Below are 14,299 nucleotides of genomic sequence, written 5' to 3' on the forward strand. Positions count from 1 at the left end.
CCCCTGGTGGCCAAACAGAGAATCAGATCGGACCGAAAATCAGTGTCAGAGGTCAGCTGACCTAGGGCATTCTGTGTACAAAGTTTCAAGTTCATAGCCCTAGCAGTTAAGAAACGTGCCACTGTTAGGATACGACGACGACGACGACGACGACGACGACGACGACGGACACAGCGCTATCATATAGACTCCCCTTACGGTGAGCCAAAAAGCCATGCACATCCTTGGGGACACCTAGTACACACACATGGAACTAAATAGATAGACCATTGTGATATAGAACATGTCAGCCCCATACATGTACATGACCATGGATGAGGTCACTGAGCTAAACCATGCTGGTTGACTTGGCTATAGCGGTTCTCTTGCTTGCAGGGGAGACCATGGTTGAAAACGATCATGTCCGAACCAAAGCTGGTCCCTTGCTTGTGGTAGAGGGGACCAGGACAGTGGTTGCAGAGGGGAGCATGGTAGCATAAGATCATGCGGGTGTCAAAGACGATGGTTGAGATTGATCCGATATGCTTGAACCTGAAAACAAAATTCACCCCATTTCCTTTTTATCATTTATTTATATGAAAAACAGCACAAGGGGAAAGTTATACTTCGATTCAGACAGTTCCAGTACCCAAGTAATACATCGAAGTCCGGTTGAACCCTGCTATTGAAAACAACTCTTTTAATTTCATACATTCTGTACCACAAGTTTTTCAAATCACCACTCAATAAAAAGATTGTGAGAGCATTCGTCAGAAGTTTGTAAAACAGGATTCAAACGAAACAGATTCAATTACTCAGCAAAAGGATATTAGTCTCAGCAACTGAATCAAATGTTTTTACTAAGCAGTTTACATTCCCACCCTGTGGAATCGGCAACAACCTCTCTGAGCATCTCCTGGTCCATACAAGGGCCTTGTTTAGAGGTGACCTTTAGCCTGAGGGTGGGTTCCCTCGAAGAAGAGGTGGCTGGCCAAGACTCAGAGGTGAGAGATTCTCAGAGAGGTTATTGCGGACTCCACAGGATGTTCCCTGGGGAACCTGGTGTCTATGTTATACAGTCAAGATGATTTTAAAACCCTTGTTACAAACGTCACAGTAAAAGTCCTCTTCTCCAAAAAGTTTGGGCAACAATGCCATGGTTTTAATTTTAAAACTTTCAAATCAGACCAAAGCTGGCTGAGAGAATAACACAGCTACTCTCATTATTTTACACTTAAGTTTCCAGGTAAACTGTCCCATGATGAAATCAGCTGACTTTGGACCAATGAATGGCACCTCTATTGATTTGTCCTTATTCTGTGAAGCCGGTGAAGAATTCGATTTTTCTATTAACTACTCTAGAAGTTTTTATCAACTGATTCCAATCATGATAGACTCTGAACGTCCCGACATCTTTTCGGAACACGTCACATGTAGGCTCCCCTCTCTGAAAGACAAAATATTTCATGGTAAGAGAATGTATTAATGAGATACCAATAGCCAAAATAAATTTCATGATGTGAAATCATGCAAAAGCCTTTTACCACAATTACACACAAGTTCTTTTTAAAGCTCGAGTTTCCAAAATACCTAGTATACTTACTTTTTAAGATGGAAGACTATAACAGCTTCTGAGCAAGTTGGAAGTTCATCTAAATATACCTGTAAAAGATGATTTATTAAAATTACAAATGGGGGAGATCAGAGAGGGCTTCTCATAAGGAAGACATAAGGAATTTTTCGTGCCAATCATATGGTCTATCATATCAGTAACCTATTCACCTCACGCAAGATTGTCAGCATTGAGAACAAAGCATCACTTCCATCACAAAATATTTCCTTACCTTTGCTAATAACCTAGATTCATCACTCTTACCACTGCCTTCAAGCACTTCGAAGTATAAACTCATCTCTTCATCACAGAGGGTCACTTTGATGTGGCGATGGGCAGGGATAGGGGTCAACGGAACAAACACTTGCTGTTTTTCACCTCGTATCTAAAATACAAAGGAAAATCGAAGAACTTTTTAATGGCAAAACCATCACTGGAATCCAGTGTAGATGATACTTCCTGGAATCCATCAGGCTGGTGGTGAATATCATGGTCACGTGAAGGCACTCTGCTTTAGAAGAACTAGGTCTGCAGGAATGTCTAGGGGATCCAAAAATGGACAGCAGCTGGTGAGACTCCATCAAAGCCCTTTGCTCCACAAGGTGTAACGATTACTTTAGTTGGGTTCTGTATTTGTTTCCTTAGAGCAGACACACCACTCAACATACCTTTACTTGTACACCCCTCGATAAGCAATCTAAAGTAGTCTCCTTCTCAGCTAATTTGGCGTCATCTTCATTTCCTGTCAAAATGGCGGCTTCTTTCGCAGCACCGATTGCGATCACCTCATCTGGTGGGATGCTGCTCAAAATCTCTGCGTTTGCAAAGTAGTCACTGATATGTTTCTGAAGACACTGAACTTTCATTGTACCTCCACAGACTACAACCTACAGATAAGAATGAAAAAATAAAACATCTGTTCAAAAAGGAGCGCAAGACCAACTAAGCTTCAAATATTGATTGACAAGGCATCTGAATGAACATTTTATTTCAGAACTACCCCTGTGGGAACAGCAAATACAAATGTCGTGTCGATGGCTATAGGCCAGGGGAAATATTCCATACATTTTGCACCTCGGAAGCCAAATAATAAGGCACATCGTAGAAATTCTGACAAACACTGGTATCAGACATTTCCCATCATTAGTTTGCAAACTGACAAAAGGTTACCTTATGAATATCCTCTTTTTTGAGCCCAGCTTCAGCTAAACATCTGGCAAGAGGTTCAAGACATCTTTGTACTAGTGGAGTGCACAGACCATCAAATCTTGCCCTGGAATTCAAAAAGACTACAGTAGAACCTCTCTATTGAGGACACCATTGGGACTGACTAGTCAGTGCTGTCCTTAATAGAGAGGTGTCCTGATTAGGGAGGTCAAATTGAATGGAAACAACAAATTTGGGACCAAAACTAGTGTCCTTAATAGAGAGGTTGTCCCTAATAGAGAGGTGTCCGCTAAAGGGGGGTTCTACTGTATTTAGAACAACAATAAAATTTAAAACAAATGCTGATGGATGACGACTCATCTTTTTCATCATTTAGACCTTTAGATCATTGTTTCATCAAAATCGCCAGTCCTAGTCAGTTACTACCTCTTTGAAGTAAAAACATCAATGAACCATGGCCAACATACTCACCTAGTAACTTGGCAGTTGTAGTCCACTCCCTCATGAAGTGATTCGATAAAACTTGAGGCTGTCCCCATTCTGGCAAGGATGTGCTTACAGTTTTCAGCTGCTGCCCTCATCTTAAACTTCGACCGCAGATTTTCTCTAATATCTGACCTCCATTTCCTGAATAGAAATAATATCATACATATTAATAATACTCTTAATGATTCCTCAGATTACAGCCCCTACATTACTATGAGAAGTCATCTAGCAGTACACTTAAATGCACACAGAGGCTACGGTTTTACCAAGCAGGGATACAGTTTTGAATGACCTGAGAATGCAACTAACCTTTTGTAATCATCTGCAAAATGGTCAACTAGTACGTCTGTGAATGCAGCACCTCCAAGTGTTTTGTCTTCATGAGTTGAGATGATTCTGTACATTCCATGGTTTACGTTGAGTAGCGTTATGTCTAGTGATGTACCACCCAATCTGTACACGACCACATTGCTGAAAAGTAAGCGGGTTGCATTAGATTACTTCTCTTCCTCCTCTTCTGCCTTCCGAATTACATGCACTTCTTTGCGTAGCACCCCAATAATGCGCCAAATTAGCCACCACTAATGAGTGTCTTTGGCATGCGATCACGATTTCAAGTTGCAGACATTCAAGTTTGCTTTAGAGGTTTTCTTCACTTACCTGTAATCATGTGTATCAATTTGTCCGATATCGTAAGCCAGAGCGGCTGCAGCGCCTTCACTGATAACCCTCAAGATGTTGAAACCAGCTGCTTTAGCACATTCACTGAAATGGAATGAAACATTTCTGTGAGACTCACTGGATGGACCCATAATTTCGAATAATATACTATCACTCACTGCGGTCTCATCATCTCCTGAACGGCCCAGCATCAAAAACTGATGATGAGGAGGACACATACAAACCCAACCAAACCTCAACTGAACTCACTTCAAACTTCAGACAAACAATATGCTAACTCTTTGAAGAACTACTCACCACATTTCAGAAAGCTGTTCATCTGTAAACCCTGGAGGTACGGCCATCACAGTGTCATGGATGTCCCCTTCACCATGACGAGCAGCAGTATCTATACAAATTAAATTGAAAAATATGCAGTTCAGAATTTCTATCGGTTTTCAGGAAAACTCTTCAACATAACGATATGCGCTCAGCACATGAGAAGAAGGAAAAAGCTCCACTTTTTGAGTTTCATCTTTCCTTGAAATAATCTTAAGACTAAGAGTACATGGAATATCAACCCTATCAAAGAATACGAGGACACACTTACCTAAAAGATCCTTATAAATCATTGTTATGATCTGCTTTGGAGTAAACTTTGTCAGTTTGTCCTTGACCTTCACTTCAAAAACTGGTTTCCCACCAACATCGAGTATCTGAATGGATAAACGTAAGCATATAAACTTGCGACAATTCCTTTGATGAATGTGCCAAAAGATTAGAGACGGAAACACATTTTGATGTCTAAATTCATGTGCCTGGGGAGTTCTGGAGCAGCAATACCCATGCAAGGTTAAGACCAGCAACAGGACTCCCATTGAGTACGCAATGTTTGCCCAAGTGTAGTGTCTACAGCCTATCACTAAAACGTTAAAAGAGGAATGAGTGTATAAATTTGCATTACTTACTTTCAGTTTACTGTTGGCCATCATTTCAGCCACAGCAGGATCATCATATTTACACCCCACAATCTGTTTTACGTTGCATATCGTATTGGCTGCATTTCGGATCAGTCCTTGCTTGGCAGCCAGGCCAACATTCTGAAAAGCAAAAACAGTAATGTTCAATGCTGAAGAAGAATCTATTCGAAGAAATTCAAGGTAGGGTGACAATATAGAAACCTTTTACAAAATTCTAAAGCAAGGTAGGGAGGGTGGCTACTTCCAAGGTGGGGTGGAACGCCCTGAAAAAAGGCCTTATGACTGTTGGGGAAAACACTGCTAATGTTTCTTCCCGCGTACTTACTTGATCATGGTCCGTGAAAGCAACAATTGCCGGAGTTGTCCTGTCACCTGCATCATTGGCAACAACATTCGTTTTCCCATCCTGAAGCCAAGGAGAGTACAAAATTTCTGTTATTTAAATTAATGTGGGTTAAGGGAATGTGAATGTTACATCGATGTTCTCCATCTCACATGACGAGCAATTTGTCTGACCCTAGTTTTCTCGGCGGCCAACATGCCTAATATGTGAAATCTATTTGGGGGTGCAAGTGCATTGGCATCGCATGCACGTGAAAAATGTACAGGAAGAACACACGTGAGAAGAGCCGGTCTACAAGTAAGGCAATTGTGGATGAAAAATACAACACACACCAGTATTTTTTACATATAATTATAGTAAAATATATATTTTATCAAAACAACACCAAATAATTATCATTGTTAGCGTTAATCATACTTTATAAACGGCTAAACAGCCAGAAGTTGAACCAAAATGCAAACCGAAGGCCGCTGCCATTGTGAACCTCGCCGATTATCGCGAGTTCATGAAAGCTGGTTATGGCCGTAGGTGCTGCCATCTCTCCTTAGCAATGAAAACTAAATTGACTCGACCCCACACAAATTTGATTGACAGCCAATCTTGACTGATAATTGGCTACGGGTCAGAGTTCATCTCGCTGCTTGGATACGACCAAGCTTTCGGACTTACTTCAGCACGTTTCTTACACCTTTTTACATGACTTGACTCTCGTTACTATGAAATAACTGAATATGGCTGTTGCAGCCGAGACAAATCATACCTCTGGGAGCTGGGTGAGTACCTATAGAAATAGGCCCTAAGCACAAAGTTTGCTTTTATTCTGTTTATTTTTCAAGGTAACATTGATAGGCCTATGCAATAGCTGTATACAAGTAGCTAAGCCATTTCTAAGCCTTTTTAGGCTTTATTTTTCTTTGCTGTTTGTATGTTTGCATTGGTGTCTGGTAGCGTAGGCCTATTATTATTAAATCCATTGTACCACCTTTTTATCCTTTCAGTTCCCCAGTGGATTTCATGGTCACTTTAGAAGCAAGTCCAGAAATGACTTCATCTGTGAATATCGACAACTCGCCAAACCCCAACCACCCAAGAAATTCCTCAGGAGAGCTCAGGTAAATTCATATAACCCTGGTTACAGGCCTTAGGGATTAGTGCTTAGCTATTGTTGTGATAACAAGAGGCTTCAGATACTTTTGCTCAGCTGGCGATTAAAGAAGATGCCTGAGAGCTGGGATTATACTCTTCTTTAATGAGAACGAGAAGCCTGTGTGCCTGTTTCTTAGCTGGCAATTTGAGGGGCTTGTGCTGAGCTCTATTTTCAGGACAAGGGGTCCAAGGGCATGGTGCTCGTCTGGAACTTGAACAAGAGGTCTGGGTGCCTGGTGCTCAGCTGATTTTGAGAACAAGAGGCCCATTTAGGCAGGTACTCAGCTCATTTTAGAATCAAACTCTCCAGATGCAAATGTATCATTCTCAATACACTGATCAGATTACTGTCTATGCAGTGATTTTCACCTCGAGGGTCATTGCATGTCATGCAATCTATATTTTATTGACACACAAGCTTATAATGGCATGGTTCAATATGGTTGTTGAGACTTACTGGAACAGGAAATTAATTTCCATAGACACATGCGTATATTGCAGTAGAATTCACATGATATAGGATGGATGCTAGGGACTAGATTGTATTCTACAAGGAAATCTCTGCCTACTGTAAATTTTACTGAAACCATGGAGGTAATAATGTGAAGGTGTCTCAATATTCACCCGATTACAACATCGTAGTGTGCAACTACACATTATTATTTAAATATGAACAGACCAATAATTCGCTGATTGTCAGCAGAGGACGTAATCGATATTTCATCAAAGATCCTCATTCAATAATAATCAACAAGATCCTGTGTGCCTGATTGGATTCACTTGTTGCTAAGGTAAATCAGACTTGGCATAGCGTACCCATGGAGATGAAACATGGGAGCTTTCAACATGCAAGGTTAGGTTGCCTTTGAAAATAGTGTTTGTGCCACTGTGGTGGATCCAGGAATTTTGGAAAGGGGAGACCTAGAGATCCATGATGGTGTTATATTGGAAACAAGAGGTTGAGCCATCTTGAAAAATCATTGCTCTCTGACAAAAAGGGGGGCCCACGTACACCTCATGCACCCCCTATGTCTGCCACTGTGCAATATGTTGCTTTTATATTCATCAAAGTTTCAATTGATATCCATCCAAGCTTTAGATTAATATCCATCGAATCCTAAGCTTGATATAGCCATCCTCGAAGGAGAAGTGGAATTGACTTGTTATATTCTTCTATTGACAGTCTGCAAAATTTGAATTGATAGTTTTTTAACAGCTTGACATATACAAAGATCTCATTGTCCCGCTAGACTCATTTGAATCATATCTGTTCAGCACTATTACAATACAGTCCATGGAATAAATCAACTATGAAATTATTTTGACACATTCATAAAATTTGCTCAACTTGAGTACTTCTACTTTTGCATAAAACTCAAACCAATCTTTGAACTAATATTTTTGAAGGGAACATCTTTTGAAAATGGCATTTGTCTAGCTATAAATACTGATAGGATAACTGGCCCTGAATGATATATCAGATTTGTTTGAAATGTTACAACAATGATTTTGTGAATAATTTGGCAAATTCTTTTCTCCAGGAAATGGTTAGGACGGTAGGTAGTTTTTGAAAGATTGCATGTCATGGTTAGGGTATTATGGTATAACACGCCACCTCAAAATACAACTTAAAAACTGTCTCCGTCCTCCGAGAGTACAATTCTAACCGATTCCCCCATTTACTGCTGCAGATTGGTAGAGTGGAACCTCTCTTAGCATATACCTCTATATTAAGAACCCCCTCTCTAATAAGGACACTGGTTTTGGTACCAAACCTGTCATTCCCATTCAACTTCACCTCTGTAATAAGAAAACCTCTTCAATACAAATTTCACAGCAACTTGTTGTTTGCATGAGAGGGTTTCTCCTGACTTCTGTATTAAAGTGGCAAATTTGATAGCTTTTTCCCTGTCAATTCTATACAGCAGGTTATATCAACATTGCTTTGATGGCATAGATTGATATTGGATTAAGTGGCTTAAGTGAGACAAGTTTCAAAGCATGTCGTGTGCTGAAAGAAAAAAACATTGTTAAGTTACTTTTGAAGTCAATACGCTGTTGATTTTTCTTCATTTCTAAAAGAAACAATAACTATTGAAATGAAAAATACCATTAACCCCATGATAATCTAGTACAAACCTGAGCTAAGTATAGTTAAGCACATCGAGGGTTAGTGCAAAACACTTTACTTGTATCTTGAGGTGGTTATCAAAGGAGTAGCATTAAAGATTTTCTGGTATCTTTTTCTATTTAGTGGAATGTCTGGTATCCCTCTTGTGGTGATAGGTAGATAAGGGTGACAGTTGTCTTATTGTCATCATGACTGGTTTCCATAGCTATAGATTCTAAAATTCATGTTTAATTCATATTCATAATTGCAGCATCAGAAGAAAAAATTTGAACTCTGAATGATACAAGGTGAATTTTCAGACAGACAATGGAATTTACTCATTTGATAACATTGAATGACACTGCCTGAACACATTCTTTTGGAAAGGTAACATGGTTGACATAAAATAGTCTACATCAAATTCAAGTTATAATGTTTCTTCAATGAAAGTGATGACATGAAGTCATCATCAACAAGAGGTTGTTTTGATTCTCTTGTCTTCAGAGTTCAAATTTACCATCATCATTTTTGGTGTTGGATATAAATCTTTGCCAGGTGACTATGGTGCAAGGGTTATTCTCACACTTTCCACCTAGTATATCATTTTCATTCCTCCTGTCCACCTGTCCCCTCTTGAATGTTGGACCAAAAAGCCCTTGCCAGCTTTGAGCTGAGGAGAAAGACTTTATCTCATATGTTTTTTTTTTCAAATTAGAAACTCTTTCAGTGTGCTAGTCTTTGTCTTTATATGGGTAGTATCTACTTAAGTGTCACTTTTAGAATTCTAATGTTCATGGTGTCTCAAAAAACTGTCTGTCTATGATCAAGTTGTGAAGTTTATTTTGAACCAATTTCAACACAAAATCTACTCAGTTTACCTTTTAATCAAGGACATTACCTTGGGGAATCTTGACTTTAAAGTAGCATAAGTCCAAAAGTGAACTCAGCAACCTGAATATGAAAAATCGATTCGCTCCCCAAAGTCAATGACCAAAAAGAATATGATTTAGTTAACACTTTGATGCTGCTATAAGCATTGATGAAAGAAGGAATTTCCCTCACTTTCAATTCATCTTGAATACTCATACATTATAACAATAACGTTATTTTTTGTGTTTATTTTTTCAGGAAAACCCTGGGCGCCATCTATTCTCACGCCATGACAACAGACATTCGTTTTTGACCGACGCCCTTTATTTTGAAGAGGTAAGAGTACTTGTAGTCTCACTCGGATAAGACAACTTGAAGGACAGTCCCTCGGTGACCAACGGGAAAGAAATTGAGCAATAAATCATATGCCATGAACAACTATCAAGAACGGAACCACCTATTCACTAGAGCGCCCCCTTTGTGAAATTATATGTAAAACCAACTAAACTTTGAAGACCTGACTGACAATACATTATGAACATTAGATTAAATGGAACATAAAGTACAAATCTCGATCATTATTTTCAGGGTCTTGGGCGAAGAAGGATACAAAATGATAACTTTGCCTATCAGAGGGACTTACTGTCATGGCGACCAGTCATGACTGTCGGACCAAACTTCTCCCAGTACCAAGTAACATATCGAACGCCAAACTCGAACCAGCAAGAAATTAAACAATTGATCACGCACAGGCCAAAGACATCTTTTGATAATAGTGACACTTCTACATATAGGTATTCACATGGTAAAGACAATCCTAATAGAGAAGTAATTAATGCTATGACGAATGAAGCCTTAACATCAACTTTTACCAAGAAGTCTGGAATTACGAAATCCAATTATGGGCGGGAATCGGTGGCGACGTGCTTAAGTTGGTACGAGCCACCGCCAAGGACACCGGCGCCTCAACAAGCGTGCGGAGATGTGATAGTGAAACGTCCAGGAGCACCGGCAGCTACGGCTACCTACGTTCATGTACCTGCTCCCCCTAGTGGTCCTAAGCCAAACACCGTAATGCATACGCACATACAGCAGGTTGCGGCCGACTGTCCCTCAACGATAGTCCCAACATCTAACGGAGCAGAAAGTTCCAGTGTTGGCTCAAATGGTGAATAGAGACAACGTTATAGCGAACTGTTTTAAAGTGCTAAGCTGAGATATCGAACCACTTGAAGATTTTATGCTATGTGGCAAGGCTTGGACTGATTGCCTATGCATCATCGTGTTGGGCGTGCTGAGCTGAACTAAACGTGATGTGAAGTTGCGGTGCGTAGCTGGGAACACTGTTTATATTCAAATGGTTTCCCGCTATCATGGGACATCCTTTGAGTTGAACATGACCATTGGATTTGTGTTTAAGCCATTGCGGTGTCAATCTTCCATAAGTATAGTGGTTGTGATAGAAATCTATTGTACAAAGTCAAATTTAGGCCTCTTTGTAGGCATGGATGAAATAATATTTAGACCAATCAACTGTGATATCGTAGATTCTTGCTGCATTTGAGGATATGATGCAGCAAATGAAAAGGCAGTGTATTAGCACTGAACTATCCATTTGCACCAAATTAACCACAAAATTAAGAAGGAACTTTTGTTGATCGGAGCCAAAAAGTAGGAAAATGGGCATCAAATTTCAAAAGGTGAATATATTTTCGGGCATGACAGTTATAATGTCTGACATTGTTTGATGCGTTTAGCTAGTCTATAGATAGAAAAAAAATAACACATAGTTCTGTAAATATTTAAAAGCAACTTGAGGATACCAAGGGGTTTCCATGGTATATATTTACAGTACTTTCTGTCACTAAATTTAAGAAATAAAACCAGTTTTGATAGTTATATTCATTCTAATGTCAGGCTGGTTTTCAAGCCTGTTGAATACACATTCATGCCAAAAGTTTAGGTCAGGTTATCCAGTCACATCATGGGTTATCACTATTTTTAGTGATAAAAGCTCTTTTTGGAATAATTTTTATCATAAACGAAATTAGATCCTGGATAAAAACTCGAGCCAAAATGAAATGGAAATTTAAATACATATATATACATATTCAGTTCTATCCTTAACACAGCTTGTTTCCAGGCAATTATGGTTGTTAAAAACATATCATTATACAATGTACAGTAAATTGTTAGTTCAATAATATAAAGAAGTTCCCAGGTCATTTAAATACCATTTAATGGGCCTCCAGCCTGGTCTGGTATACTAAATCTTGATTGATACAGGGCAAATTTAAATAGCTCACTCTTAGCTTGTACATGTTGGCTAATAAAGAGGTATATTATATTGTTAATCCTACTTATAATTTCATTTCTTGTTCAAATTTTTTCACAAAATACTTCGAACTTGTAAAAATGACCACAACCAAACCTCAGGGATCAGTTTGTCTTAATGTGGCCTTAGTAGGCTTTGTTGGAGTATTTGCACGGGGATCACAAAGTTTGAGATTGAATTAAGCCAAAATATTCATGGTATTATTTGAAATGGGGTGTAAGGATTGTGTTTGATCAATATTATGACCTGGCAGCAGTGTATTGCCCTGGGTATAATATCATTTTCTTGGTGTTTGGTTGAAAAATCTGTCATCTCAACTCACTACACCAAAGGGAGGCCAAAGGGGCTGAGTCTGGCTGAGAGAGTGATCAAATGATTCCTCACACAAGAGTTTTGATATACTGTGATCTGTAAAGACTCCATTCAGTCACTTGGGTTGAATATTTTTCTCAATGAATCGAAAAGTTGCACAGCTAACTCGAATGGTCATTTTCGAACATTGGGGCTGCCTGTAAATGGCTTATTGGCCCATTAAAACTTGAAAAGAAGGTTCAAGCCATTGAACTAGAACAGGCATGGGCATTGGTTTCTACCCCTGCATATACTTCAGCCAGAGGTCTGATATTTTTTGTAAGCTTGTCTAGTTTGTCCACAAGATTTATATTTGCTTAAAACCTTGCCATACAGTCTTGTCACAGAAGACCATAGAAAGCTGAATTATCATTCATTGGGTTTTATGCTTAACACCATATATTATCTTTCCATACAACATTGTACAAGAAAGATGTCATGAAACAGGCCTAGTTTAAAATAAGCCTGTGGAGATATTAGTATGCCTTAGCATGCACACATGCACAGACCTCACAGACAAAGCTTTCAAAACCAACAAACCAGATTTGTTATATTCTTTAGCTGTTTAGCATGAGTTGGCATAGTTGGGCCAACTTTGTTGAGCCAACCCCTGATGGCTTGCACATTTAGTTCTGTCCAAAAAAATACATGTATTGGCATATTGGCCCCCTTATCAAAGCTATTGACAGCCCTACAGCCAAACTAAGGCCAGAGTTTAAAGTTGTTGTCCTTTGAATGTTTTCACCAAGATGGGCAAGCCTTCAGGATTAAAATTTGAAACTTAACTTTTGAACATGCTTTATGTTTTCATCCACATATCTTCCGTACTACTTTTGGGGCTGTCTGTTTTCATTTTTGTTGACCGTCTCCAAGAGAGAGACAAACATGCACTGATCATGTACCCTTAATGGACTTCATGCGGTCTGGTCTTCTTAAGCTCTGTAGAATGGTAAACTTAAGAATAGCAATGAGATAAGGGTAATCAGTTGACTTTGCAGAATGATCAGTGAAATTTTGTTTTCACAATTTTTATGGCACAGTCGTCCTTAGTCTCTTGTATATAATGATAACAACGTATGTTGATGTCAATGATAAAGGTGTTGCAAGCCGTCCATGTTTATATATATGTTCACAAAATATTACAATCATGCTTTAAATATTTTATAGTTAAAAAATTGAATGATGTGTTCTGTGTTCGTTATTATGTTTGCCACCCAATTTCAATATCAAGAGGGGTGGAAAGACTGGGGTTTAAAGGTTGGCAAGGATCTTGCGATTCTTGGTGCAGCTGCCTCCGATTCTGAACATGGTTGAGACCATGAAGCCTAAGACAATCATGACATTATGGACCAAAGGATATTTTCCCACTTAGGCCTTGCTGTTTTGACGGTCGTCAGACTCGGAATATGGCAAAGTCAGCCCCATGAATCCTCATATGATGATATGGACCACAGGATCTCATCCAACTTTGGAAGCAAATGAAGCAATCCCACCTGTATACTGAATTAGAACAGGTGGAGCTCAAGAGCGGTGAGAGGCCCTCTTTACTCGGGACTCTATACTTATAATGTACAATGTATGCTGAAGCACTGGGAGACCCACCTGGTGGCTTTAGGACACACCAAATATGTATGGGTTTTGCCAATCATAGCTTGGCTGTCCTAAATGTGACCCGTTCCAGCAAAACCAGTCGCATGTCGCTCTGAGCTTGGCAGGTTGAGACGGACTGTTTGTTCATTTCACTATTGTCTGCCTTTTATGAAGCCTGACGACATCAATTTCTTCTATTATCTCCTGGTGTCATCCTAGGCTCATCTTATTAGCGACATGCGACTGGTTTTGCTAGAACGGGTCACAAATAATGTCACTGCTCAGATGACTCCCAACAAACATGGAACCCCCATTCATGCAATTGGAGACTCTGATACAGAGCACAGATATGAGCAAATGCATCTCAAGTTTAAACAATCATTACCGTACAATACATCAGAAACAACAAGATTCTGTGTTTGTTATTACTCTTAGTTTATTCATCCATCCTGTATAAAACAATAAACCTCACTTTTCATATTGTAAAAGAAGAGAAAGTATAAAAGCACCAGCTATCTACATCCCTTTACTACCAAGACAATTTCTACAAGGGCACAGTATTATTATAATATATTCAAAGCCTGAAGGCAGCTCGGCACCAAAGGTTGAACGTTTTCCTCAATGTTCAACGCATTAGGATTTCAGCACTACAGTAACTACACGGACAGTT

At 39.3% G+C, this 14,299-nt stretch overlaps 2 protein-coding genes across 3 annotated transcripts; one reads left to right on the forward strand and one right to left on the reverse strand.

Annotated features, from left to right (window-relative positions):
* Positions 1-575: 575 nt before the first annotated feature.
* LOC135491038 (heat shock 70 kDa protein 14-like) lies at positions 576-5,705 on the reverse strand. Its single transcript, XM_064776673.1, has 13 exons — positions 5,645-5,705; positions 5,210-5,290; positions 4,873-5,004; positions 4,515-4,620; positions 4,223-4,313; positions 3,905-4,009; positions 3,554-3,715; positions 3,230-3,385; positions 2,762-2,864; positions 2,260-2,478; positions 1,824-1,976; positions 1,583-1,641; positions 576-1,426 (listed from the first exon to the last, which is right to left on the reverse strand). Exons 1-13 carry the CDS (start codon positions 5,702-5,704, stop codon positions 1,351-1,353), a joined length of 1,503 nt encoding a protein of 500 aa, XP_064632743.1. The 5' UTR covers position 5,705; the 3' UTR covers positions 576-1,350.
* A 156-nt stretch (positions 5,706-5,861) lies between these two features.
* LOC135491226 (uncharacterized) lies at positions 5,862-11,707 on the forward strand. Of its 2 annotated transcripts, XM_064776955.1 has the most exons (5): positions 5,862-6,000; positions 6,226-6,339; positions 7,915-7,929; positions 9,612-9,689; positions 9,942-11,707. In XM_064776955.1, the coding sequence occupies exons 1-5, from the start codon at positions 5,959-5,961 to the stop codon at positions 10,527-10,529; spliced, it is 837 nt and encodes a 278-aa protein (XP_064633025.1). In that variant the 5' UTR covers positions 5,862-5,958; the 3' UTR covers positions 10,530-11,707. The 2 variants fall into 2 exon arrangements, with proteins under 2 accessions (XP_064633025.1, XP_064633026.1); XM_064776956.1 differs by lacking the exon at positions 7,915-7,929.
* The last annotated feature ends 2,592 nt before the right edge of the window (positions 11,708-14,299 follow it).

This window comes from Lineus longissimus, chromosome 7 (genome assembly GCF_910592395.1).
Source record: "Lineus longissimus chromosome 7, tnLinLong1.2, whole genome shotgun sequence".
In the NCBI taxonomy this organism is placed as follows: Eukaryota; Metazoa; Nemertea; class Pilidiophora; order Heteronemertea; family Lineidae; genus Lineus; species Lineus longissimus.

Bases quoted from the DNA above. Each gene is read 5' to 3' on its own strand.
- LOC135491038 (XM_064776673.1), bottom strand. From the start codon at position 5,704: ATGGCAGCGGCCTTCGGTTTGCATTTTGGTTCAACTTCTGGCTGTTTA. The intron at 5,291-5,644 runs GTATGATTAACG...CCTTGGCTTCAG, and splicing joins GCTGTTTAGCCGTTTATAAA to GATGGGAAAACGAATGTTGT. The intron at 1,977-2,259 runs GTATGTTGAGTG...TTTGTATTTTAG, and splicing joins CGAGGGGTGTACAAGTAAAG to ATACGAGGTGAAAAACAGCA.
- LOC135491226 (XM_064776955.1), top strand. From the start codon at position 5,959: ATGGCTGTTGCAGCCGAGACAAATCATACCTCTGGGAGCTGG. The intron at 6,001-6,225 runs GTGAGTACCTAT...TTATCCTTTCAG, and splicing joins ATCATACCTCTGGGAGCTGG to TTCCCCAGTGGATTTCATGG. The intron at 9,690-9,941 runs GTAAGAGTACTT...CATTATTTTCAG, and splicing joins ACGCCCTTTATTTTGAAGAG to GGTCTTGGGCGAAGAAGGAT.